The sequence below is a fragment of the Leuciscus leuciscus genome, assembly GCF_965113295.1.
Source record: "Leuciscus leuciscus genome assembly, chromosome: 3".
Lineage (NCBI taxonomy): Eukaryota > Metazoa > Chordata > Actinopteri > Cypriniformes > Leuciscidae > Leuciscus > Leuciscus leuciscus.
This window is the reverse complement of record NC_138727.1, coordinates 35383162-35410481: the sequence shown is the minus strand read 5'-3', so window position 1 is coordinate 35410481 and position 27320 is coordinate 35383162. Positions and strand designations below refer to the sequence as shown.

General features: G+C 39.0%; 3 protein-coding genes across 7 annotated transcripts in view; 1 reads left to right on the top strand and 2 right to left on the bottom strand.

Moving 5' to 3' along the window:
* Positions 1–27320, bottom strand: part of gsk3bb (glycogen synthase kinase 3 beta-b) — a 226999-nt gene that overhangs the window by 127056 nt on the left and 72623 nt on the right. The window lies entirely within an intron of this gene.
* LOC309494153 (uncharacterized protein) lies at positions 320–19471 on the bottom strand. Of its 4 annotated transcripts, XR_014204235.1 has the most exons (4): positions 12870–13859; positions 12705–12773; positions 3474–3561; positions 320–1554 (listed from the first exon to the last, which is right to left on the bottom strand). XR_014204235.1 is itself a non-coding variant. In XM_082163390.1 (3 exons), exons 1-3 carry the CDS (start codon positions 19224–19226, stop codon positions 1176–1178), a joined length of 546 nt encoding a protein of 181 aa, XP_082019516.1. In that variant the 5' UTR covers positions 19227–19471; the 3' UTR covers positions 320–1175. The 4 variants fall into 4 exon arrangements, 3 of the variants coding, with proteins under 3 accessions (XP_082019516.1, XP_082019517.1, XP_082019518.1); XM_082163390.1 differs by lacking the exons at positions 12705–12773; positions 12870–13859 and adding an exon at positions 19148–19471; XM_082163391.1 differs by lacking the exons at positions 12705–12773; positions 12870–13859 and adding an exon at positions 19148–19471 and having other exon boundaries at positions 3474–3558.
* On the top strand, positions 17051–25424 carry caly (calcyon neuron-specific vesicular protein). 2 transcript variants are annotated; one of them, XM_082163393.1, is made up of 5 exons: positions 17051–17201; positions 18950–19080; positions 21744–21860; positions 21943–22056; positions 24001–25424. In XM_082163393.1, the coding sequence occupies exons 2-5, from the start codon at positions 18952–18954 to the stop codon at positions 24169–24171; spliced, it is 531 nt and encodes a 176-aa protein (XP_082019519.1). In that variant the 5' UTR covers positions 17051–17201; positions 18950–18951; the 3' UTR covers positions 24172–25424. The 2 variants fall into 2 exon arrangements, with proteins under 2 accessions (XP_082019519.1, XP_082019520.1); XM_082163394.1 differs by lacking the exon at positions 17051–17201 and adding an exon at positions 18580–18645.

Sequence of the window (27320 nt, the reverse complement as noted above, 5' to 3'; positions counted from 1 at the left end):
TAACTGCACATTTACATTTGTGATTTTGCATAATGCTTCAAGAGTTGTCACAATGGAAACCTGCTATTAAATGGCAAAATGTAAACAGTAAAATTACAGATCTTTTCAAATGTAATTTATTCCTGTGATCAAAGCTGAATTTTCAGCATCATTACTCCAGTCTTCAGTGTCACATGATCCTTCAGAAATCATTCTAATATGATGATTTGATGCTCAAGAAATTTCAGATTATTATCAATGCTGAAAACAGTTGTGCTGCTTAATATATTTGTGAATATTTTTGTTTTTCAAAAAACAGGATTCTTTGATATCAGAGATAAAAAAAAATATAGACTTTAATGCATCAAAATGTTATGCAATAAAAATATGAATTTCTTTAAATCGTATAAACTTTGAACGGTAGTGTATATATACAACATTGTGATATTTAAATGTAAAATAGCTACTGAAGATAATTCATGGCTAACAGAATGGTATTTAATTTACAACCTGATATTAATGAAACCTATTTTATAGTTCATGGGATGCATTGATCCCTTGTGACAACTAGCCCCCATTTCTGCTCAAAAATCACAAGATTTTATATAAAAATGTAGGGATGTCCCTGAAGCCAAATACTATGTTCGGAAAAGGTATGACACATTCTACGGAGCCCCTAAGGGACATGGTGATAGAGAAAATTATATTTCAATGCTTTTGCATACTCTCACAATTTTATAGTTGGGTAATTATATTGTATATAATTTGCGGGCATCATGAAGCGGTTTTGAAATCGCTTTTAAATGCACACTCGCTTTTTACTTTCACTTTCTAATTCGCAATCTCGTATACTCTGTGTATAGCAGCGTTAGTGACCACACATTTCATAAGATAAGACGTCAATGTCAATGATGCTCAGGATCTTTTGCGCACCAAATCCTCCGCCATCGTCCTGTCAGTCATCTCTCCTTACTATCTTCATGTTATAACTGAAATCTGATGTAATGTAATGTAACCGACTACTGCAGCAAGCCGAACCATGTCCCTTTAGGGCCTCCGTAGAATGCATTATTCATTTTCCGTGCCTTTCCCAAAACCGGATTTAAGCTTCAGGCACATCCCTATTAAAATTTAAATAATTCATTGCAACCGTTATGATTATTGCAGCACATTCATGAGGCTGTGACTACTACTCATCATATCACGCACACGTCTTCCGGTCTGGTCTGAGCGAGTATCGCCCCGCCGTGCTGCGCTTGTGCGAACAGCCAGTCCAGAGGCTCCTGATTTGAACTGTCCGGGCCCTTTGAGTCTGTCAAGGTTAGTGATTCGTTGTCAGGTCCATTGAGAGCCCAGGGCTTGTGTGCCAGTGACATGCTGGGGTATTTGGCCATGCGTAGCGCTGGCAGACGGGAGCCCTGGAGGGGCCCGCTGAGAGGGTAGGTCGGTTGGGACAGCTCTCGTATGGAGTCCATGTACTCATCCAGACTCTGCTGAAGCTCGCTTTCCTGGAGCTCTGCGATCGTAGGGAGGAGATCCACAGAGGTCAGCCTCCTCCTGGGCTTCATGCTGGAACTGAGAGAGCATGTCAAATAAACACTGGATTCAAGCCTGGTTTGTTATAATTTCATTACTATAACTAAACCATGAGAAGAACGTGTTAATAACATTCCTCTGACATTAGTATTTTGTTTCCTGAGCTTTATCAGCTGTGAATCGAAGAGTATCCGTATCATCAGGAGATTTATTTTAAATGTTTCCAGGCTGTTAGGATTTCCAGGCCTGTTTACATTTTGTTTGTTTTTGTGTAAGTTTGGTTTCGCCACATTAGCCACGTTTCTATCAAAATTACCCGGAATAATTTTTCCATGCAGGAACTTTTTTTTCCCCAGACCTGTTGCTGTCTGCGTTTCCACCACGGTCTAAAGTACCATGAAGATTATGCAGATTAGTCTGGTGATGTAGGCCTGCGCGCTACTAGCTTAATAAAGCCTGAACCTCGTCGTCGGTCCATCAGTCGTGTTTTTTAAACTCCATTGTTGATTCGAATAGCAAACAACTGTTTCTGCACGCACCGCAACAGACTTTTACAAATGGTGGTTGAAATAAAATGCTGCGTGGCATCAACCAATCAAAATGCGGCATGAACTTAACAAATTAGCATGTTCAGCATGCCCAAGTCCCACCCCTGAAAATTCCTCAACTTTGAATTCCTGAATTCCTCATTTAAATCAATGTTGTGGTGAGATTTAACATGTAATTAAAATGCATCATGTCCCTGTCTGAAAAAGTACTACCTCACGAGCAGGGACTTTCTGAGGGGGAAATATTTACCCGGGCCGGAACTTCATTTAGACCCTGGCTCCTGCGGTGGAAACACACAAAGTACCACCCCAAAGTCCCTAGATTCTGGGGGAAGTTCCTGCGGTGGAAACGCAGCTTTTGTTTCTCTTTAATCAACTGCTAACAATAGGGGAGACCAGGAGCGACTGTAACAGACTGAATTCATTTAATCCTAAACCAGCTCGAGTGATTATAACATTTAATCAGAACATGCTCACTAAAGTAAAGTCTTTATGCAAGAAGACAAAGCATGATTTTTATCGACATTTTGGATGTCCAGTATTTTTTGCCCCTACTATTTAAAGTTAAAATGCCTTTGAATTTTTTCTCTAGTTTAACTGTTATGAATGACAGATTTGTTATGGAATAAAAATTGTATGGCGAATTGGTAATGAAATATTTCATATTGTCTAGTTTAAGTTGATCATCTATACTGTTAATTGTATAATTTTATACATGTTTTTAAAATACATGTAGATATTCTTTATATTTATAAAATAATTACTATTTGTAAAAATCAATATATATTCTGTGTCTGGGTTTTCTCCATTGTCAAAATAATAACACTGTAAAAAAATTATTTGATCAATAAGTTATGAAAACATGTTTTTACATTGCTTTAACTCATCAAAATAAGTTAAGCAATTAAACAAAAGATATATATATATAAGTTACAAGATTCAACTCATTGTTTTAAGTCAATTTAATGTACTTAAAATAATTTTAAGGCAGCAACTTTTTTTTTTACAGTGAAACAAAATATCTTCAAAATGTATAATCGTATACTATATACACTACCGGTCAAAAGTTTGGAAACATTACTATTTTTATTGTTTTTGAAAGTCTCTTACGCTCATTAAGCCTGCATTTATTTGGTCAAAAATACAGAAAAAAAACAGTAATATTGTGAAATACAATTAACTTTAAAAATCAATATATTTCTGTGATGCAATTACTCCAGTCTTCAGTGTCACATGATCCATCAGAAATGACTCTAATAGGCATTCTAATATGTAGTATATTAAAATACATCTTAAAATGTATAATCTTACACAACAACAATTTAAAAAATTATATATATATATATATATATATATATATTACTAGAGGTTAGGTTGTCTAGTGGAGAATAATTCCCTGTAAAGGCTCACCTGTATAAATGTATATCTTGAGTGTTTATGTCCAGATCTCTGCCCAGAAGAGCAGCTTCACGAGCAGGTAAGTGTGTCTTGTGTTCTGCTGAGGATTTTACACATAGTTAGTGACTCTAAATCCTCTGGCATCAAGAGCAAATGTACTAAAAATAAGCAAAGGAAACCCATGGCTTAAGCAAAGGAAACCCATGGCTTTAGTGTGTGTGTGTGTGTGTGTGTGTGTGTGTGTGTGTGTGTGTGTGTGTGTGTGTGTGTGTGTGTGTGTGTGTGTGTGTGTGTGTGTGTGTGTGTGTGTGTGTGTGTGTGTGTGTGTGTGTGTGTGTGTGTGTGTGTGTGTTGTTTTGTATGTGTTTTTAACAACAATTGTTACCTGCATGTTATACAACCCTCTGCTCCGTATTTTACATTATATAGCACTTATATAATTTGTTTTTGTATGATATTCACTTCTCTGATTTGCATTTCACTCAACTTCATACATGCGTCTCAGCACAAGAAGTGTTGGGCAGTATGTGTTGAGTCTTTAATCTTCAGTTTTGAATAGTAATGCATGTTTTGAGTCTTTTTTTTTTTCATTGACATTTGACTGAACTTCTCTGGACAACTAGTTAATATAGTTTAGTTTTAACAAGAAAGATGGATTATTTTCATTTTTCTTCGTGATTCACTGAAGATGATTGCGAAACTCACTCTTGAATTTGTGCCATCTCTATTTCATCATCTGGACATATTCCCACAGAGCGAACAACAGATCCTTGGTTCGGATGATTAAAAGACACATGACTGTTATCTATTTGAGACGCTGCTATATTCCTTCAGGGTTTTAATAATACATGTTATAACATGTAGTTCAGGTTACTGTGTGAATTAAAAGATTTCTCACACCTACGACTCAGAGAAAACATTTTAGTAATGAGCATTTGATCCTTGCATGTGTTATGACAAGCAATTACAATATGAGAGACACGATCAAAATGAAAGGGACTATATGTATATAATTCCGTAATAATCGCCTTGTATTGCCAATATGTGGAAAATAACGAAACTTAAAAAACGATGAAAAGACTGCATAGACTGATTTTTATGTGAAGGACTTGGGATGTTTTTGCCGGGAAAACCAAAAGAGTCTGACGGTTACGCGCGCTCCCGAGAACGTCTGAGTCTCTTCCGTTCCATGACCTTGTTTTGTACAGTCCATGACACATGAAACAAATACTTTAGCCTACAATGTTCAGGCCGAAAGATTGTATATTATGTACTGCAATGTCAATGTGTCATGAAAAGAAAATGGATTAATTAAAACTATAGTCATATAGCCAAGACTAGCCATAGCTTAGTCTCAAATCTACTTTATAATCAAACTATCATAACAGTGTGATTTTAGATGCTTCAAAGACAGATGCTTTCTTTGTTTTCCCACCGCAGGCAATTATTATTATTATTATTAAAAATATATATCTATAATTTGAGCGTGCAGGACATAGCCTATTTACATATTCATCTGAACGTCAGCGGTGAACGGGGTCGAATGTTTGTTAACAGTAGATGAAAAGGTATTTCAAACTTCTTTTTACTATTCAGAAAATAACTTCGCTGTGATTATAACTGTTACGAACTGCTCCGAGACACGAAGGTTGAGATCCAAATGCAGCTTTAATTAAGGGGCAATCCAGACACGTAATCCAATATACAGGCAATTGGTCAAAACACAGGTAGGCTGTCCAAACAAACAAATAAACAAACAAACAAAACAGGCAGGGGTCAGAGGCAAAAGAGTAATCCACGGAACAGGCAAAAAAATCCAAAAACTCAAAACTCATGATAATTTTTATCCAGTGTGTCTTTTAATTTATATTATATTGTCTTATGATAGAACAAATTCAACTACATTTTACTTATAGTTTTACATTTTAAATCTGGGATCATATTTGTCATTTGACAAAAAATAAATAATTGAATGAATTAAATTATTTTTTTGTTTTTAAAAACAGTTCAACTCTTGAAAACGTCTCGGTTACGTATATAACCCTCGTTCCCTGAGTAGGGAACGGAGACGTTATGTCGGATGACGACGAATGGGGTTTCGCTTAGAAAGCCTATCACCTTCGAGTATAGAAAACGAGCCAATGGCAAGGAAATGCCATGGGTCTGCAGAATTTGCATAGCGTAACTCCGCCCCACCTCGTGGGTATATAAGGAAGTACGCCGGCAACATGCAGATATGTTTCTTCGCTGAAGAGTCGAGACTGAACTCGATCCCAGCGATACAGCGGAAGTGGCAGGGAGACGTAACGTCTCCGTTCCCTACTCAGGGATCGAGGGTTACATACGTAACCGAGACGTTCCCTTTCGTGGTCAGTCCGAGTTACGTCGGATGACGACGAATGGGGTCCCCAGTCTAATCACGCTACCTCGGCTGTCTTCCAGTGACCTGCGTAAGTCTGAGCTCCCAGTCGTGAGACTAGCACGGACGAAGGACTCCTACTTAACACAGGAATACCAAGGTACACTGGGAAGCATATCTCAGTGGAAATATGCAATCATGCCCAACCCGAAGGGGGGGACTTGGAATACACATATGACCCCGAGGGGCTGCATATGGAGTATCACTGGGGTGTCCAGCCGCAGGTGGAATATTTCAACCCCAGGGGTGATAAAGGTGGCTTGCCGAGGGAAAGACACATGCTCAGAGAGGCTTACAGTGGAAATACACATGTGGGGGTCGCCCAGAGGGGGAACCATGCACATGGAGGCACCTAGCCAAGCGCGAAAGCTGCCGGTGGCATAACTCTGGCATTGACGTCGACAGTGCTGGAGGAGACTCAGGGCTAATTAGGCCAACCTGAGGAAAATATCGCACGTATCCCGTCTGTGGAGAGGAATGGCGAGCAAGCGAAGACACCTGAGCAGAATCTAGTACCGGCTAGTTGAAGCGAGTACATGAGAAGAAACTGGCTCCACTCGGAGATTATAGAATCTCGCGAATGTGTTAGGTGTCACCCAGCCTGCAGCTCTACAAATGTCTGTTAGCGAGGCGCCATGCGCTAGAGCTCAAGAGGATGCCACACTCCGAGTGGAGTGGGCCATCACACCAAGGGGGCATGGTCGACCTTGCTGCTGGTATGCCAAAGCAATGGTGTCCACTATCCAGTGAGACAACCTTTGCTTGGAGAGAGCCTTTCCCTTCAGCTTCCCACCATAACAGACAAAGAGCTGGTCTGAGGTCCTGAAACACTGCGTTCTGTCTACATAAGCACGGAGGGCGCGTACTGGACAGAGCAGTGCCAAGGCTGGGTCTGCCTCCTCCAAGGGCAGCGCTTGCAGGTTCACCACCTGGTCTCGAAAGGGTGTGGTGGGAACCTTGGGCACATATCCAGGCCGGGGTCTCAGGATCACGTGAGAGGTAGCCGGCCCGAATTCCAGGCACGCTTCGTCAACCAAAAATGCCTGCAGGTCCCCTACCCTCTTGATGGAGGCCAATGCAACCAGGAGCGCTGTCTTCATTGACAGGAACTTAAGCTCCACTGATTGCAGAGGCTCAAAGGGAGAACTCTGCAGGGCAGTAAGAACCACTGAGAGGTCCCAAGAGGGTATGAGAGGAGGATCGCAATGGGACGAGTCGTGGGAGGCAAACAGATCTACCTGTGCATCCCCGAACTGATCCCAAATCAGCTGAACCGTCTGGGGATGGAGTCTCCATTCTCCAGGGAGAGGCCGAAGCCGAGACAGCTCGTCGGCCGCAAGGTTCAGATCTCCCGGAATATAAATGGCTCGAAGCGACTCCATATGAGGAGGTGGCGAGCGAGTTGCGACATACGGCGGGAGCGCAGACTACCTTGATGGTTGATGTACGCTACTGTCGCGGTTTTGTCTGATCGGACTAGTACGTGCTGACCCCTGAGCAATGCACGAAAGCCATGCATCGACTCGGTTGCCATGTGCGCTCGCTCATAAGCTGCACGCACATGGCAACCGAGTCGATCTCCATACCGAGAAAAGAGATCCTCTGCACGGGGCAGAGTTTGCTCTTCTCCCAGTTGACCCGAAGGCCCAGACGAGCTAGGTGCCGGAGCACTAGGTCCTTGTGTCCGCAAACCTGGTCTCGAGAGTGAGCTAGGATCAGCCAGTCGTCGAGATAGTTCAGGATGCGAACCCTGTGTTCCCGGAGGGGAACAAGGGCTGCCTCGACGACTTTCGTGAAGATGCGAGGAGACAGGGCTAGCCCGAATGGGAGAACCGCGTTCTGGTATGCCCGCCCCTCGAAAGCAAACCGAAGAAACGGTCTATGTCGGGCTAAAATGGAGACATGGAAGTAGGCGTCCTTCAGGTCGATCGTTGCACAAACCAATCCTGGGGCCGCACGCACTGGAGGATGCGTTTGGCCGTGAGCATCTTGAACGGCAGCCTGTGAAGGGAGCGGTTCAAGATGCACAGGTCGAGGATTGGCCGTAACCCAACCTGATTTCTTCTGTACAATTAAGTAGGGGCTGTAAAAGCCGGACTTCATTTCGGCTGGAGGGACAGTCTCGATCGCACCCTTCGCCTGTAGGGTGGCGACCTCCGCTCTTATGACAGGGGCATTGCCACCGACCATAGTGAAGCGGACTCCCCTGAAGCGGGGAGGAGACCGCGCAAACTGAATCGCGTAGCCGAGCCTGATGGTTCTCGCGACCCAGCGGGACAGTCTGGGAAGCTCTAGCCAGGCTCCCAGAAACTGCGCCAGCAGTCCTGCCAGAGGAGGCCAGGGGAGGACCAGTGTCCAACGTGGGTGTGCTCTGGCAGGGGTCTGGCAACAGAGGGGGATGAGAGGAGCGTGGCCCGTGGACGGCGCATGCTGTCATCCGAGAACTCTGTGACAGAGGGGGACGATAGTGGCAGGACCCGTGGGCGGCGCGCACTATCGTCCGAGAACTCTGTATGCTCAGGGTTGGGGGAACCAGTTCTTTCTTTGACCACATTAGGTTACTGCTCGTCGTTGGACGAGCAGCGGGGAGTGGAGAACAAAAGATTCTCCCCCAGCCCTTCACCGGGGGAAAGAGTGGCCCTGCTACCATCTCCTGTGAAAAACAGGTTGCCAACCCTGAGCAACCCGTCTCAGGGGCGCCGCTTAGCCTGGCGTTTAGCGGGGGCGCGGGGCCGGAGAGGGCTGTTGCGACTTCCTGCGGCTTCCTCCACGACGCGGCCCGGGTGGAGGCTGCTGCTGGGGCCGTGCTGGAGGGGCGGGAGCCGCAGGAGGGCGCCCTCGGTGGCGAGCAGGCTGAGGATTCTGTGCCGACGGCTGGGTGGAGGCAGCAGCGGGCCGTCGGGGCAGAATATGCTTTATAGCCTCAGACTGCTTCTGAGCGGTCGAGAACTGTTGGACAAAGTCCTCGACCGCGCCGCCGAAGGGGCCGGCCTGAGATATGGGGGTGTCGAGCAGACGAGTCCTCTCGGCCTCTCGCATATCAGCCAGGTTCAGCCAGAGATGTCTCTCCTGGACCACAGCTGTGGACATCACCTGGCCCAGAGAGCATGCGGTCACCTTCGTCGCTCAGAGAGCAAGGTCGGCGGCAGCACGCAGCTCATCAAAGAGCCCTGGGTCAGTCCTGCCCTCGTGCATGTCCCTGAGCACCTGGGCCTCGTAGACCTGCAGGATGACCATGGCATGCAAAGAGGCAGCTGCCTGTCCCGCCGCTCTGTAAGATTTTGCCACCAGGGTAGATGAAAATCTACAGGCTTTGGATGGGTGCTTAGGATCACCACGAGAGGAAGCGCTTGCCGGACACAGCTGCATCGCGACAGAACGTTCCACTGGGGGAACCCCAGTGTACCCACAGGCAGCAGCCTTATCGAAAGCATGGCCGTCATCCCGGGATCTGACTCGGGCAATGCTGGAACACCTGAAGGTGGCAGCACAGCCAAATCTTCACTTCCCGATGACTCCTGCTCCATAGAGGGACCAGCGGTCTCAGTCTGAACTCTCTCGGGTATCAACGCTGGAGAGGGGGGTGTGGACCGCGGACGAATCGATGGTGTTTTGTTCCACGCCGTCACCCTCAGGTCACCCTGGCATTTCTTTGCCATTGGCTCGTTTTCTATACTCGAAGGTGATAGGCTTTCTAAGCGAAACCCCATTCGTCGTCATCCGAGTGACCACGAAAGGGAACACATCTATAATGTTTCAATTTATTTTGTTATTTTTATATAATTAATTGTAAATTAACACTTTTAACCAGAGAGTGTTAATTTAATATACTTATATTCATGTTTATTTTTTCTGTTATAGTTATTTATTATTTTAATAATTATTACTGAGTATTGTAGTTCATTTGCAAGCTTTTTAAATGCATTCTGTTGAACTGGAAGTTATTTAACTGGATAATTAAAATAGCACATCTATGTAAAGGAATAAACTCAATAGTGCTCAGTCATTACAAACATAACAACAGGGACTTCTGCCCTTATCTCTGAGTCAGAAATGATGCCGGAAAAGAAAAGAAATTCTTGATTAGACCATTCATGAAGAAAACTCTCAAAGTACTTTGGCTATCATGTGGAGAAATATTCCGCAACAGGAAGCAGCCCGATGATTAATGCATGACACCCGTATTGGCATCACTCAAGACATGACGTCACTCTACATGCTTAGACCATATTAAGACCTTTTACTATGACTGTGTCTTGGTTCTGGTAAAGGATCACGAGACATGGGAGGAATTAGAATTACTGAAATTATTTGGAAATGCACTGACCTCAAGTCTTTGGACACACTATACTTCTCCTTAAAGGTAGATTATGAAGATGCAGTCAGTGGATGCGCAGACATTTCCGGACTGAATACTTCTGATGATTTACAGCTGACCATGCTCATATTACTTCTCTTTATTATAATCAAAGAGAAGCAAACAAAGGAAGTGTAAAAATGTTTCGGGGAAAGCATACACACAAGGAAAGGTTTACTCAGGCTTTACTTGTCACAGTTATGGTATGCTCAGATTTGGTTTCGTTTTCCATCAGTTTAGACACCTGTTTTCTTGTTTCTCCTTTTCCCGCCGCTAATCAGTTTCCATAGATATTCATTTGTAAATCTCAGCTGTTCATAATTTAGTTAAATCACCATGTGTATTAAGTTCCTCACCTTCACCTTGTTGGTTTGTGCATTGCACACTGTTTCGAGTTATTGGCTTATGTTTATTAAAAACTATCCTTATTGTCACTCTCAGGCCGCTATTCAACTATTAAATCCAGAGGATTCAAGACTAAGCATTTAGAGTTGAAATTATATATCTTGATTTTTTTTTCTTACTGAGAAATATAAGCTATATAGAGAATATAATATATCATAATATAAGCAATTTTTGAACTAATTGCTTGAATGAAGGATTGCCTATGACAGTCACTTGCTTACTGGCTTAAAGGCACACTATGTATTTTTTCAACCTTCATAATATACATCCAAGACCCTTGTGATGGTGCATCGACTTACAATAGGTTGAATGACACGTCTGCCATAGCCTGACAGGGTCTGTATCGCTTTTACTGGCACTACGTAACTTCGGGGTTCGGGTAGTAACCCGAGCACAAAAAGAACTACAAAATTCGACTGCTTTACGGCATACGTCACTTCCCCCACCACTTCCTCAAATTCGGACGTGAGAGACCAACCAGCGTTTGCTTTCGTGCGTATGTTTTGTCATGGCTGAAGCAGCAGCGAAACCCAAAAAGTCAAAGGTTTTGTCGGAGGAGACTCGGAAGAGGAAAAGGGAGAGTGATAAACTGAAAGGCGTCTCCCTCGTCGTCCTCCGCGTCCTCCTCGTCCTCTCCCTGTTTCGGGAGCGGACTCTGAAGATTCTTCAAGCGGCGAAGAAGATTATGACTGAAAATAAAACATAAACATCGGCATAAAAGTGGATATATAATGTAATATTTACTGCGAAGTCGGGAAATCGTGTAACAAAACTGATATAAGTCACTGTACATACTGCCGTAATTTGTAGGCTTCAGTTTGTTTGTCCTTTTACACATTCATATGTGTATTATTAGTGGCTTACATGATTTTAGATACAAATGTGTATGATCTCACATAATTATCAGGACATAAATAAGCCTAGAGGTTGTAAATAGTGTAAACGAGCACAATTTGCAAACTATTATGATAAATTGCAATAATCATGTCTAATTACATCATAACGGCCAATGTTATGAAATAATGCGACGTACATTTAACTTCATTGATGTCATCTGGCATTTTGTAATGTTTACATTACAATCAAAAAACACAAATGAAATTATACAGTGCCTAGACTATAGACTATTTACTTGTGATTTAGCTGCAATTATGTAAAAACGTTATAAGCCAGCAAATGCGTCAGGCTACTTTATTATTATAAAGTAGTCTAACACTTGACATAAACTTATTATTATCCTATTACAATCATCATTAGTTCAGTAGACTATGCAGTATGCTGTAGCCTAATATTTGTATGAAATCGTGAAACATTACCTGGTCAATATCTTCGGAGTCTAGCTGTGCCTCTTCCATGCCCGACGCTTCTATCCTACCGAACAGGTACCAGTGTACAGGGTGGGGGTGGGTATTTACGACAGTGCAAGTATTCAACAGCGACTCTAGGGGTCGCTGTTTGACAAAAACACAATTTCTACACAGTGTGCCTTTAAAGTCGGCATGAAACAGAATTTGTGATAGTGTTTTCTTCGCTATTGTGACGCATATACAAATGAAACAAGAAAAAATGTGATACGGGAATTGATTTTGTCCATTGGGAATTGATTGGATGGTTGTTGTTTGCTATTGGTGTGATGTCATGTGAGTGACAGGTTGATCCCGCCCTCGTGCCAGTAAACACATCATCGGAGAAGAGATGTCGTCGCAAAAGGGGAAACTGTTTTGGAATAAAGATTATGAGGGCACATGAAATAAAAATAAATAAATAATAATTTATAATAAATGCTGCAATATTACATTAATTTATAATGCTGTAATTGATTTCATGGTGACTTTAACCATGTAAACGGGCAAGCAGAATGATACAAACAGTGAAAAGTCCCAGTGATATATCAGCACTCTCAGAAAGCTTCTCATCAGATTTGAGGACCGGAAGTAATCTTTCTATGAAATATAATAGTATGCCATTCAAACTCTGACATATAAACATAAACATGCTGTTCGCATTTAAATTGAATGCATGTAAAACATGATTGCTGATTTAAAGAAGGCAAGAACAGAACCTGAGGGAGGAGAAGAAAATGGAGTTGGAGAGAAAGCCTTTTATCTTCACCATGTGGAATTGTATAAACCTGGAACATTCAAATGGACAAATCAGTAGAGCAGAGAATACATATAACAGTGTAGAATATAAATATTACATGAAGCAGCCAGCAACATACGAACACCTCAATCCACAGGCTTTGATCTCCATCTGCAGCTTTGCAGGAACAGAGATACCAAACGCTTTTGCTTAGACAGATTAATCTGCGACCAAAGGAAGGAGTACTTCTGATTTTATTCCAGTCACCACGGTCCAGACTCCAACCGCGCAGAAAGAGATTTGGTTTCTGAGACACCATTAGACATGAAACAACTGCTGCTGTAACTGCGTGTTTATGTGTTTCCTCCACAGGCATTTGATGCGCACTTGCTCTTTGTTTACCATAACATTAATCACAGACAAACAACATGGCTTCTACTGCAATGGATACTTTCACATCTACAGCTGGATTCTTTTAAGTAGGTTTATTTAGAGCAAGAGTGAAAAGTTCAACCTAACTTAAGAACAATGATACTGTACTTAAAAATAAAACTTTAGGTAGTTATCAAACACTAGTGTAAAATCCATGCTGAGATGTAGACCGGATATACACTATACACCTTATTTTTCAACGCAGAACTAAACTTGTTTCTGTATTTGTGCGAGCTCATTTGCAATACGAACTAGTGTATAATGAAGACAATAGCCTACACTAAAATAATATGGTAAGAAATACCAGTTTGCAATATCAAGCAGCATATTTTGTACAGCAAAAAGAAATGAAAGCTTTAAGGTTTGTTGGTGTTTTTTTGTCGATTTTTTCTCATGCTCACCAAGGCTGCGTTTATTTGATCCAAAATACATTAAAAACAGTAATATTGTGAAATATTTTTGCAGTTTCAAATAACTGTTTTCTATTCGAATGTATTTTAAAATGTAATTTATTCCTGTGATGCAAAGCTGAATTTTCAGCATCATTACTCCAGTCTTCAGTGTCACATGATCCTTCAGAAATCAATTTAACATTCTGATTTTCTGCTCGAGAAACAGTTTTGATTATTAATGTTAAAAACAGTTGTTTTGAATAATATTTTTGTGGAAACCAGGATTCTTAAATACAATGTTCAAAAGTATAGCATTCATTTGAAATATCAATATTTTGTAACAGGCCTAAGACCAATAAGGTTCTATTTGTTAAATTAGTAAACTACTTTATTAACATGAACTAGCAAATTAAAAGTACTTCTACAGCATTTATTAAGCTTAATTAATATTAGTTCAAACATTTACTAATACATTATTAAAATCAAAAGTTGTGTTTGTTAATACTACAGTATTTAATGGAACTGAGCTAACATGAACAGTGCAAAGTTCATACAGTAAATACAGTAAATGTATTGCTTATTATTTGTTAAGTTAGTTGATGCATTAATACCTAATGGGATCTTATTGTAAAGTGTTACCATGTCTCATAACTATGCACTTTTTATAATTAGTAATATTTATACTATTATATCAATTATTTTTATATTATTCATTTATTAATATTATTAATGAAATTTAAATTATTCATTTTTTATTCTCTTTGACTTGAGAAATATGACTATTATCATAAAGACATCATGAAAAAATAATATAAAGAGATTAAGAACATCTCCCCCCCTTGTCCAGATGTTCACGGTCTCTTCCATGGAACTGAATATGTTAGAGCTCAAGTATGCTTGGACTGGACAGTTTTGGAGGAGGCAGATTCTAATATGATTCATAACTCATTTCCCCAAGAGAAGCATTATTTTGTCAGCTCCCAGGCGTGTCGTAAATAAGCAAGTTTAGGCTGTTACATGATTTCTTGGATCAAGTTCAGGGTGCATCTGACCATTACAACCCCTGGGGTTTTGTTTAATCCTAAAACTTTTAATAGATAGTTTTATAACAGTAGAGTATATATCAAAATCCTTTACTAACTCAATAATGAATGTTTAGCAACTGTATACTTTTCAGGCCTGAGTGAAGATATGTATAAAATGTAGTTTAGTCTATAAAACATCCCGTGACTGGCATTTCCCGGCATTCCCTTAGATTAGGCTATTTGTGGAGATAAGGCAGTCACCAGCGGAAAGATTAGGGTTATGTCTAATTCAGGAGTCCTAGTTACTGTAAATAAGGTCTGGAAAGTTATCCAGGGGGTTATCCTCAGCTTCTGTGATAATGCTGGAAAGGGCAGTTCAAAAGATTGGCATGTGACCTTTCACTTTGTTTGCAATCGGATGTTGTGTAATTGATTACAAAGTGTTTTTACTCCTCTCACTTCAGTCAAGTTGGGAAGTAATGTTTAAAAACCAAATAATTATTTTAAATGCCACACTGCCATCTAGTGACAACAGGGAAGTCCTGAACACATCAAATGCCTTTATTTTCAGACTATTAAACACCTTGTTCAACTATCTTAAAATCAAGACAAATATGGTCAGTTGACCTTTGACATCTATTGGGATTTAGAACTGATTAAACTGCTAAAGGCTACACTCAGAATGTATTAAAGGTCCAGTTCACTGATTATGCCTTTACTGACCCCCTGGAGTCGTATGGATTACTTTTAGGATGGATGGATGGATGGATGGATGGATGGATGGATGAATGGATGGATGGATGGATGGATGGATGGATGGATGGATGGATGGATGGATGGATGGATGGATGGATGGATGGATGGATGGATGGATGGATGGATGGATGGATGGATGCGCTTTTTTGGGCTTCAAAATCCAGGGTACCATTCACTCCCATTATAAAGCTTGGAAGAGCCAGGATATTTTTAAATATAACTCTAATTGTGTTAATCTGAAAGAAGAAAGTCATATACACCTGGGATGGCTTGAGGGTGAGGAAATGATGGGATTTTTGGGTGAACTAACCCTTTAAATAGAGCAGTGGTTCTTCTCAACCTTTTTGACTAGAAGATCAGAGAGAGAGAACGAGAGAGAGAGAATTCATATATTATTATTAATACATTGCGGTATATGTACATTAATTAACCACAATTTATTTTATGATTCCAGAAGTTTCCAGAAATGTTTTTATCAATAAAAAATAATCTTAAAGCAACGTTTAAAATGCTGTTTAAGCCATATTTAAGTTTTTTAAAATACTGACACTAGGTGGCAATGTTGCTTATTATTAATGTCTTTGCTTTTGATGCAAGAAGTACAGAAAAAATACAGTCTTCATTGGAAACGATTTAATAAAGCATGCATACTGAAATATAATTGACTCAAAATTATGACTAGGCTAAAAAAAAAAAAAAAAAAAAAGACTCTGTCTAACTAAATTTCGAAGATTCCAGTAAACTGAAGGTGAGAAAAAGAAATGTAAACTGGCACGATGGACTAGATGAGAGAGTTGGCATGGTAAATTCATAACGTTTGGTAAATCCACAGCATACTCGAGCCGAAATAATAAAATGTCCATAAGCTGAGATAAGCGGTGATACTATTCAGTCTTTCCGTTCAGTGTGTTACGCAATCACAATTACCAAAATTCCAATCATGAAAAATGTCTCAGGATAAAAAAAATCTATTCTCAGCTAAATTCTATAGGCTATGGAGCACAAGGATTGAAAGTATAGGCTATTCTTGTTACAATTTTATCTTCTTCTTTTCTTTTTTTTTTTTTCTCACAGTGCAATTTCTAGATCTTCACATTCATATGATCACGCAGCCTACAGTAAACTATTACTTTGGCCAACAAATATTGTAATGTAAAATAAAAAAATAAAATAAAACTCTTGACCTGAGAATACAGTAGCCTACATAATTTTGGTTAAAAGCTTGATTATTTAGTGCACTTATGTAATTGTTTTATGTCACTGTAAAACTTTTGACTCAAAAAGAACACATTGGAAAACTTTCCGAACTCGCCGTCATATGTATGGTTAACTAATTTGCTAGTTTAACAAAGAACAAATAAGAGAATAGCCTACATTTAAAATATTGAATAGGCTAATGAAAAAAATGATGATGTTCTAGATGAGACATTGTAATAATATTATAATTGTAAATGATACTTGACAAATAATTGTAGTCTACGAAACGATTCCATCTTTCGAGTCAAACGTATTTAATACGTATTGGTATATTTAATAATTTATTTGAAATGTCACTTGCTTTAAAACGACCTTTTTTATCCGCGTAAAGCGCAAGCACTCTTTTTGCAACACACCTGAAAATATCAGGCTACTGCCATTTCCATTAACATAGATCACCCCCACAGATGCTCAACGTAAATGTGAATAATGTGTAATAGGAATTTGTCACATTGATCAGCCAGTTATGTGCTGCGATGCGGCTGACATCATACAGCGGCGACGGCCGCGGGTGCGCTTCAGTGATTCACACGCGCGCGCGCACCCACACACCGCCATAATAACAGCTAAAGCTCCGTCAGCATCAGCACCATCAAGACAACCGCAGGGAAACCAGTGAGTATCTGTATTTCATTTCATAATTCATTTCCGACGAAAGACAAATGGTAGGCTGTATTATTCGATGTCCACCGTTTCGCCTTTGTCGTTTCTAAACGGCTGATATTAGAAAACAGAGAATTTATTCCTTTAATTAAAACATTTCCAATCGAAATTCTTTCAGTGCATCGTAAGAATCAAAAACATCATTATCCTGAGGAATAATATCTCAGTGAACGCGCATCTGTTGCGTATGGTTATTGTGAGCGCATAATGTGTGTGATGAATTAGGCCTACAAATCGCGTTTTAAGCTTCCGTTTGTCCTGAATGTGTGCTAAATCGTCGATTATAACGTTTATGGTTTGACGAGCTTTCAGTGCTGCTGGTCTGTGCCAGTTTGGACACACACACACACACACACACACACACACACACACACACACACACACACACACACACACACACACACACACACACACACACATACACGTATGCTGATGTGCAGTACATGTTGGGCATCTCGGATAACCTTGATAGAGCCAGTAAGGCGCTCGTGTGGAAGAGCCAATAAAATCCGCCTATTCCGTGTCCTGCTTCACGTGCAGTGTTTGCGTCAGAACAGCAAACATCAGTTTACTTAATGTAGTGTCAAATGTAGTGCGTTTATAAAGAACATTATTGGGTGTTAATAATGATTAAAACCAACGGATGTTCCATACTTATATTTTAAATATGATTAAATTATACATTTAAAATGCATTAACATAAAGTAGGCTATACGGGAAAAACACATTGATTGATTGATCTATGGAATATGTTTGGTCCCCATTTGCAAAGTATGGTTTATAAACAGGGTATATTTGATGCACAGTCTATTCTTCCCCACTAAATGTCACATAAAAAAGTGAATTGTGATTGTTGTTTTTGTTTTTTATATGTCAATCATATGGCCCTTTCATATCAACATTTTTTGGCTTGATTAATCTCTAATAGGAACCACATTAAAGAGCTAAATCTGAGCTAATATAGCCTACAATCTTTACTTAATTCACTCCAAAATATTTTTAAATCAATAATTGAAATTATGGGAATGGCATATAGGGGCTACCATGCCTGATCACAGCTAGCTTTTTATTGGCCAATGTGGAAAATCGCTAAAATGGCTTAAAATGGACTGACATTTCCATCTATCACTAGTGGTTATTGTGTTTATGAGTTTTGTATTCTGTAGAGAGCTCTATAATAGCCTATTAGGATGGAAGAAGATAATGAGAGAGAGGTAGTTTTCCTCAGCTAATGAGTAAGATGTGTGTGTGTGTGTGTGTGTTGGTGAATTATCACAGTCGTAAGTGTGTGTGCATGCGCACTGAGTCATAATGAGATGAAGAGAGATTCACAGTAACTGAGTAACAGCATCAGAGCTCCAACAGCAGGCCCCTAAGACACAGACTTAATGGAGAGGTATTATTTACTCACTAACTAGTGTTAAATGGTGAACATCGACCAACAACAGATGCAGAAAATTATGCTTTGGAAGGAAAAATGGTGCAGTAGCATTAATACGTTATTGTATCCTAACTCTTAATACATATATATTACACTACTGAGTGTCCAAAACCAGGTGCAAAGTAATGTAATGAAAAATATGACACTAATGCCAACAAAATAGTGTGCTTTAACTGGTTGGATATTTTACTGTAAATACTGGGTTCATTTGCATTTTTTTTTTTCAAATATAATATCTAATTGTGTGTGTTTGTTTCAGATATGGTGAAACTAGGCAGTAACCTGGCGGAAAAGGTGACGAGACAGCCGTCGGTTGAGGACGGTTTCGACAACATCCCCCTCATCACCCCACTGGAGGTCGGACAGTTACAGCAGCCGTTCCCTGATAAGGTAATTACTATTCATGCATTAGAGAGCAGAACCCACACATAGAGCCATATGAAAGACAGCAACGCACCTCTGTTATTCATTACTCTGCATAGAACTTCATTAAGAGGAAGAATGTCATAGGAAGCCGGAGGTGGACCGGCAAACATCCAGTATCGCTGATATCATCAAAGACAAGCAAGAAACCACCCTGTTAGATCCTAGCGGATAGCCTGGCATGAAAGAAAGAATTCATGTGGCACCATCAAGATTCATTGTCACCAAGTATGATGCGCTTTGTCACTGAAAGGCTTTGCAAACCATCTGATCTTCCAAACGCACACACGCTCATGTCAGGACTCTCACAGATGGCTTGTATCTATTCTTAGCACTGTGGGAGGCTAGTGCAACGAGTGGAAACGCGCAGCAGAGTTTGGGTTTAACTTTGCAATGACTCATCTAAAAGATGACAAATGATATAGTAGCAGGAGCTCTCTGCATTTGTAATGTGCTGAAGTAACATCCTGCGCATCCTACAACACGGGCTCGCTGGGAAAATGTGCCTCTGCCTACATTTTTGTGAAATTCCAAAAAATGAACAGTACATATACAGTACATACAATTCACTTCAGTTTCCAGCTGAATCGAAAAGTAGTGGCAGTAAAACACCAATGACTTTTATTCACACAAATCGTAATTATTATTTTTTTACGATTAATGATTGATGAATACTTATTTTCACATGGATTCTTGCATAATACTATGTTAAGACCTCAAAACACTTAATTCCATAGTGCATGATTTGTAAACTAATGCATTTTGAAGCTTGCATCACATAACCAGCTCCATATTAATGGCCTTTCTGATGTAGTAAACTTGCTCGGTAGCTCAACTGGTACAGCATGGCACTTGTGACGCTGGAGAACGAACCACTTATATAAAAGCAAGCTAAAATGGCATGGTAGCTTCAGCAAATGCGCTTTATCTCACGTTTGCTTTTGTTAAAGTCCCCATGTATTCAATAATTGTATCCCTTAACTCATATTTGATCACCAAAATGACATATTTAAATGTTTTTCCCTTGAAAAAAAAAACTCTTCATGCCTTAAAATAGCTTGAATATAAGTGTACACCTGTGCCTCATTTAGTATACGCGGCTCTATGAATATGCAAATTAGCCCCGCCTCCACTCACTCACACCAGGGCTGCGTTCAGCCCCGACAAAAAGTTGCACAACGTTTTTTTAAACAGAAACGGTGATGCGTTGAACACACTGTTCTGATGTCGCAAGAGTTGCAACTATGGCAGCGGAGAAGGCCATTCTTTGTGTTCTTTGTGAAGAATTTTCGGAGCCTGATGAAGTCGGTATAAATATGTGTTTAATACTACAAAATATGCCCGATGTTACAGTTACTGCATTTGCCGCCCAGAACAAAAGAGAACATCCCAGTCGAGTGAAGGGATTGCTGAAACTGAAATGGAAGCACACATCTTACCTAATTCAGACTAAAACACATCTATTTAGCCTCACATACTGACTTTATTTGTAGTTCATACTGTTTTAATACCCTGTATTGTCTTTCTCATTTTTAGGAAAAGCACTATACCATTGTTTATTTCTATACCAAATGTCATACACTTGCAATGAAGCTAAAAATATAAACAACTACATCATTATGTTGATATCCTATATTTTTACAATAAAACTTACGACAAACATGTCTTCTAATATCCTCAGTTGTTGCGTATACCGAGCTGCATCGAACACATTTGTAAATTACTGTCCTTGAACCCATTGTGCGAGTTCACTTTAATACCGCGTGCTTTATATACATGTTGCTGCTGATTGGACTGCAGTTCTGACACACCCACTAAACAAGAGGAAACGTATCTCAAACCCCGTTGCACACCGGTGCACGCCGTTTCCAGGAAACATGACGTTCAACCCGGAAACCGTAGCAAAACGTTGCGCACCGTTTTGAACTTGAACGTGCCCCAGCTCAGAGATCCACTCATTGACGATCACACATTGACCTGATTGATTACAAGGTAGTTTGTGACGTCAGAAACACCAGAGATTTCAAACCTAGTTTTTGAGACTGTCTTTGATTCACTGCAGTTTTAAGGAGAAAACACTCAGCAATGGTGTTGACTTATGAATTTACAAATGGTTTGTCTAAAAACATATTAAAAACACCACATAGACATATAAACAACATTAAAAACTTGATTTTGACTAACACTTTCGGTTAGATTTAGAGTAGGGTTTAGTGTATTGGGCGTTAACTAATAGAGAAAGAAAACCACGTAAAATTGAACTCATCCACTCAAATGACTGAATCATACATTTGGCTTCATTTGGAGCACATAAGGCTTGATTGGGATGTAATGTTGACTCTACTTTGGCTTTTCAATCATTTTTTTCGACTCATTGTGTGCCAGTCACAAGCTGGTAGACAATCTCAATCCACCTTAACACAGTCAAGAACATGATAACTGGTTGACAAGCTAGAAACCAGCGATGACACTCGAAAACACTGCTACTCGCTTCAGCTGGTTCTCCATTAGGGTTTCTAATGCTTACTATGAAAGCAGCGAACCCATTCTTGTGGTTTCTGCCCAGCCCCCTCTCCTTTTGTTCATTATGTGGACTTTTAATAGTTCATTCTTTCTCTCTGACTCTATAGGTGATTGTGAAAACCACAACAGAGTATCAGCTGAAGGAGAAGAAGAGGAAGATGTATGTGCCCAGCATCAAGAAGCTAAACATAAACCTTTACGATGAGATGTCGGAGAAGCTCAAGGTAAAGCAGTTTTACACATTTGTCTCTTTGTTTTGTGAGGGTAATACAAAAATGTTGATGTGTGAGTGTGTCTGTTTTCCAGCTGACTGGGTTGATCATTATTACCTTGGCGTTCCTGGCGTGTCTGCTGCTGTTGGTCATGTATAAAGCGCTGTGGTACGATCAGCTCGGCTGCCCCGATGGCTTCGTCCTCCAGGTAAACACACTAGCTCTGTCCCATGCTGATAGAGATCATCTGTGCTCTACTTTAGAAACCATTTTTGGTCTTAAAATGGAGATGACCGATCACACACTTCATTGAGCTAATGTCTGCACTTGAAAACTAGCCTGTGGTCGCCTCCCATGTGACATCTCAACCTTAGATACTGAACGCATCCTACTTTTTCAGAATGGTGTTATTCTATAGTGAAAATTCACTAGGTGGCCTACTAGGTTTTGGAGCAGAGCGATTAAGTATTAACTGAATCTTTAGTTCGTGTGATATTCGTTTAACATATTATTTTGTTCACAGCTCAGCAAAGCTGTCGTCGTCTTCGGACAGCATCTAAAGCTTTGTCGGAGTGTGAGAATGTCTTTAATTAGTCTGAAGCATGACTAAACTGTGATTAAGGCCTGCAGGGGTTTCCACCTCTCCCCCTTTGATGCAGATACCACTGCTGTAATTAGCGTGCCACACTAATGTAGCGTTGCTAACTTGAAGAGCGGGAAAATTGCCTCTTGTTAAGATGGAATGAGGTTTTTGGAAGCTTTGGCATGTTGACTTCTCTTGATTGACGCCTTTCAGTCACAAAACCGCTTATTTTTGATTATTTTGTTGTGGGATGGATGAGTAACTGTGAGCACTCTTTGCTCAACTGTCACTTTATGCTTCTAAGCATCTGTTTGACAAATTGGAAATGTAATAAACCTTTCATAGTTCGCATTCCATAGAAATAGTCAGTCAGAGCCACATTGAGAGTTTTTGAATAGTTTAAGATTAGAAAAATTCTGTCTATACATTCTGTAAGCTCTTTAGTTTTGGTATTAGTATATACTTATATATATACTTTCACATATTTATGTGAAAATGTATTACATGGTAAATTAGTTGTTTTCTCAACATTGACAAAAAAAAGGTAGGTTGGAGACATGCTCTGTTCGAAATATTATACAGCCAAACTTCTCTTTAATTTTATAGAATGCACATTTTCTGTATTACAGAAAGCCCAGATGATCTACAATTTTCTCAAATGAGTATTTTACACCAGACCACACTGCGTGGAGGACAGTGTATCCCACAATGCAATGTACATTTTCGAGATAATCTATGAAAATAATTTGTAATTTTAGCTGCAGTTTTTAAAATATATTTTTACTCTTTCTTTTTTTATCATACAGACGAGAAAAAAAAAATTAGAAGGAAAAAAAAAGCACAGTATGCACAAATGCTAACGTTTTTATTTCTGAAATGATAATTGGCCACTCTTTGAATTAAACATGCAATATAATGAGACTGACAAATGTTGCATATTTGAAATGCTTGTATAACAATGTTTTACTTGCTATTTTTACATATATATATATATATATAAAAAATGTGCTGTCAAATCGATTAATCGCATCTAACACATAGGTTTTTGTTTATATATGTGTATGTGTGTGTATGTGTATCATTTATATATATATATATATATATATACACATACATACATGCATACATACACACACACACACACACACACAAATACAGTATATACTATGCAGTATTCAGTATGCTGAAAGCTAGTATTCCATTAAGAACAATATTTTTTAGCATTATAGATTGTTAATGTACAGAAATGTAGTTTTTTTTCTTGTTGTTGGATAATGTGCTATGTTGTATGTTCAGGGCTTCACGTCAACACAGCGCTCTTGGAAAAGATGGAGATAGAAAGACTTTGTCCACTTACACAATATCGATTTCCCTAAATATATTCATGTGTGTAAAAGGAAGTGTTTCAGCGGTCTGTCCGCTGTACCGATGCTACATCAACAGGAATGCAGAGCTCCGTGACATTCACCTTTATGTTTGATTTATTAGAGAACCTGCCTGACCTTCTCCGTACTAGTTAATGTATTCCCGTCTAACCTTTTATTTGCAAACATCCACTTTCTAATCCAGCACAGACACTGCACCCCGGCGGCTCTGGAGATGTACTACCCTGAGCAGAGCTCCAGGGGCAGCTTGTACACCGCCATGACCCACCTCAACCAGGCCAAGAAGAACATCCCAGAGCTGTCCCCTCCCTGGCTCCCGGTCATGAAGGACGACGTCAACCACCCCGAGAAGTAACTGTCTTTGGACAGTTCTGAAAGGGACACAATCCAGAAATGTTAATGGTGAAGTCAATCGGAAAGGGGTTTATGTGTGTGTTTTGTGTTTAGTATGGGGAATATGATGCGAATAACTATTTAGATTAACTGTGACGCACACACATGTCTGAAGTGAAGCCTGTGGGGGGTTCCCAGGTTTCTACTTTCTCACTCTTTTGCAATACAAATGCTTTCAGCCACTCAGAATTCTACTCCCGACGCTCCATTCCTGTTTAGAGGAAATCTAGGACGATCCGTTTTAAATGTCACCACGCCACTTTTTCCGATGGCACGTCTCATTGTAGGTTTAGTCGTGCTGCTTGTAATTCTGCGACGTTTGTTAGGCGTTAGTTCTCGCTTATGGTTTCGTTTGGAGTCATTTAGCTTAGTGTAATGAACTGTGCATTGGCTGTGAATCGTGCTCTAATGAACCGCAGTGCAACTGAGAAACAAGTGCATTGGCAAGAAAAAGCATTCCAAAAACTCCGATCTTTTTCCCTAAAATCAACTCGAACTACTGATTGTTGTCTTCAAGCAATGTGTCTTTGATTTAAAAGAGAAAAGTGACTTACACTTGAGTTTTGGTTTTTTTTTTGTACATTTTACTAAATGAGATCTGACTTTTGATCGTAAGGACGAAATGATTGGTGCAAACGGTCGATTTTATACACATTTGCATGCTTACCTTGTTCCATCCTAGAATTTGAAAATGAATGTAAATTGGAATAATGGTAAACAACCATTTTTAGGTCTTACAAAAATGTAACATTTTTTTCTGTTTGTTTGTTTGTGTGCTGAAACATTTATACACTAAGCACCAGCAGCTTTATAAATGTTTAATTAATGTTATACATTTTCAAGAGAAAGTTCAAGAATGGGATAACGCCTCATGAGGATGAGTGACCTTTGAATTGTTTTTGTGTACTAAAGCAAATGAATCCCATCTGAATGTATAAACTTACAATATGTTTCCCCCTTCTTTGTTCATTTATTGTGCTTTATATTTATCTATGGTGATCTGTATTATTTTTTCAATTGCTATAAACATGTAAAGTTCTAATGTGTATTTATTTATGTATTTATCTTAGTCATTTGCAGGAGAGATGAATTGAGGTTATTGTAAGGGTCCGCAGGGGAAATCATAAACCCTGCAGTATTACTCATTTCTGTGTGCGACAAAAATTCATCCATCCTCAATGGATAATAACAGAATAAAGGTTTCAGTATTCACCAGCGCTGTGTCCTGTCATTGCATACGAGTTTCTGTGCAGTTTTACTTCTAATGCTGTTTAGGTTTCTATTCAGAAAATCCAGACCCTTGATTATAAAACAGTTAAATGAACAGGAAGGCATAACATAATTTATTAGTAGTAGTCAGAGGTGGACTAAGTACACAACTTCCTTACTTGAGTGAAAGTACAGATACTACTGGACAAATATTACTCATTACAAGTAAAGTTTGTAAAGACCGATTTTTTTACTTAAGTTTTTAAAAGTACTTAAGTATCAAAAGAAAATGTCAATGCATTGTTTTCATCATTGTTGTTTGTAATACTTACAGTACCTTATGCCTCTGAAGCAACCTAGTGAATACACCTACCAGTTAGTAGTATCTGTGGAATTAAGAGCTTTTAGAATGTTATAAAACCTATAGAAATTAAACAACTGAATTGACAAAAAAAAGACAGCCGTAATCATCTTTATTTAACACTCCTACCACCCCAACAAAAGAAGTACACATCTAGTGAAGTAAAAAGTGTGATATTTGTCTTTCAAATGTAGTGAAGTTAAAGTAAAAAGTTTCCAGAAAAATTTTACTCAAGTACAGATACTGAAAAAGTGTACTTAAGTAAAGTAGTCAAGTAAATGTACTTTGTTACTGTCCACTGTTGTATCCTACAAGTAAAAAAAAAAAGATGACATCTAGTCGAGAAGACTAGTAATAATATTCACGTTAATCAGATATTGGTTGTGTCAGAAATCGCCCCCTTACACTCAAATCAATATCATGTGAATGTGAAATTGAAATTGAATGTGAGATTGAATGAGTGCACAATGGTTTCGGTCATTGGTTCTGACGTCAACCCGACTTTCATTTCCAACCAAAATCTAACCCCTGCAACCAAAATCTTGACAGAAATTAAGAGGAGTAAAAAGTACATTATTTGTCTTTCAAATGCAGTGAAGTTAAAGTAAAAAGTTTCCAGAAAAAATAATACTCAAGTAAAGTACAGATACTCACTTAAGTACAGTACTCAAGTAAATGTACTTTGCTACTATCCACCTCTGGTAGTATATTATTTACAGTAAGATTTAATTTGTTAACATTAGTTAACTGCATTCGTTAATTCTCATTCTCAGTGCATGTTTTTAATCTCAATTAATAATTTCAACATTTACTAATACATTTGTATCTGTTAACATTAGTTAATGCAATGTGAACTGATATGAACATGAACAAAACATTTTTACTAACTAACATTAACAAAGGTTAATAAATTCTTTAGGAATGTATTTCTCGTTGTTAGTTCATGAATTTACTAATGTTAACAAGTTAGACCTTATTGTAAAGTGGTACCAGTAGTATTTAACAATGGTGATGGTAAAAATAAGAAATTATGATTATTATTAAAGATCGTAAGTTAACTAAAAAGGATTGAAGTTAATAAAAATGTAATCAAATTGAATTAACAAATTATATCAAAGGGAAAAACAAAAGTCAAACCTTAAATTATGCATATTTGTCTAAATATAAAAACATGACTTATTCATATTTTAATTTTTTAAAGTTCTTACATTTTTATAGACTGTAACATTTATTTTATGTAACTTAAACAATTTAGTCACCATGAAATTTCAACATTTACTAATACATATTTAAAATCCAAAGTTAGATTTGTTAACATTAGTTAATGCAATGTGAAGTAACATGAACAAACAATGAACAGCTGTATTTTTTATTAACTAACATTAACAAAGATGAATAAATACTGTAACATTACTGTAACAATGTATTGCTCATTGTTAGTTCATGTTAATTAATACATTGATTAATGTTAATAATTTAGACCTTATTGTAAAGTGTTACAAATTCATGTGCCCTCATAATCTATAATTAAAATACCTTCC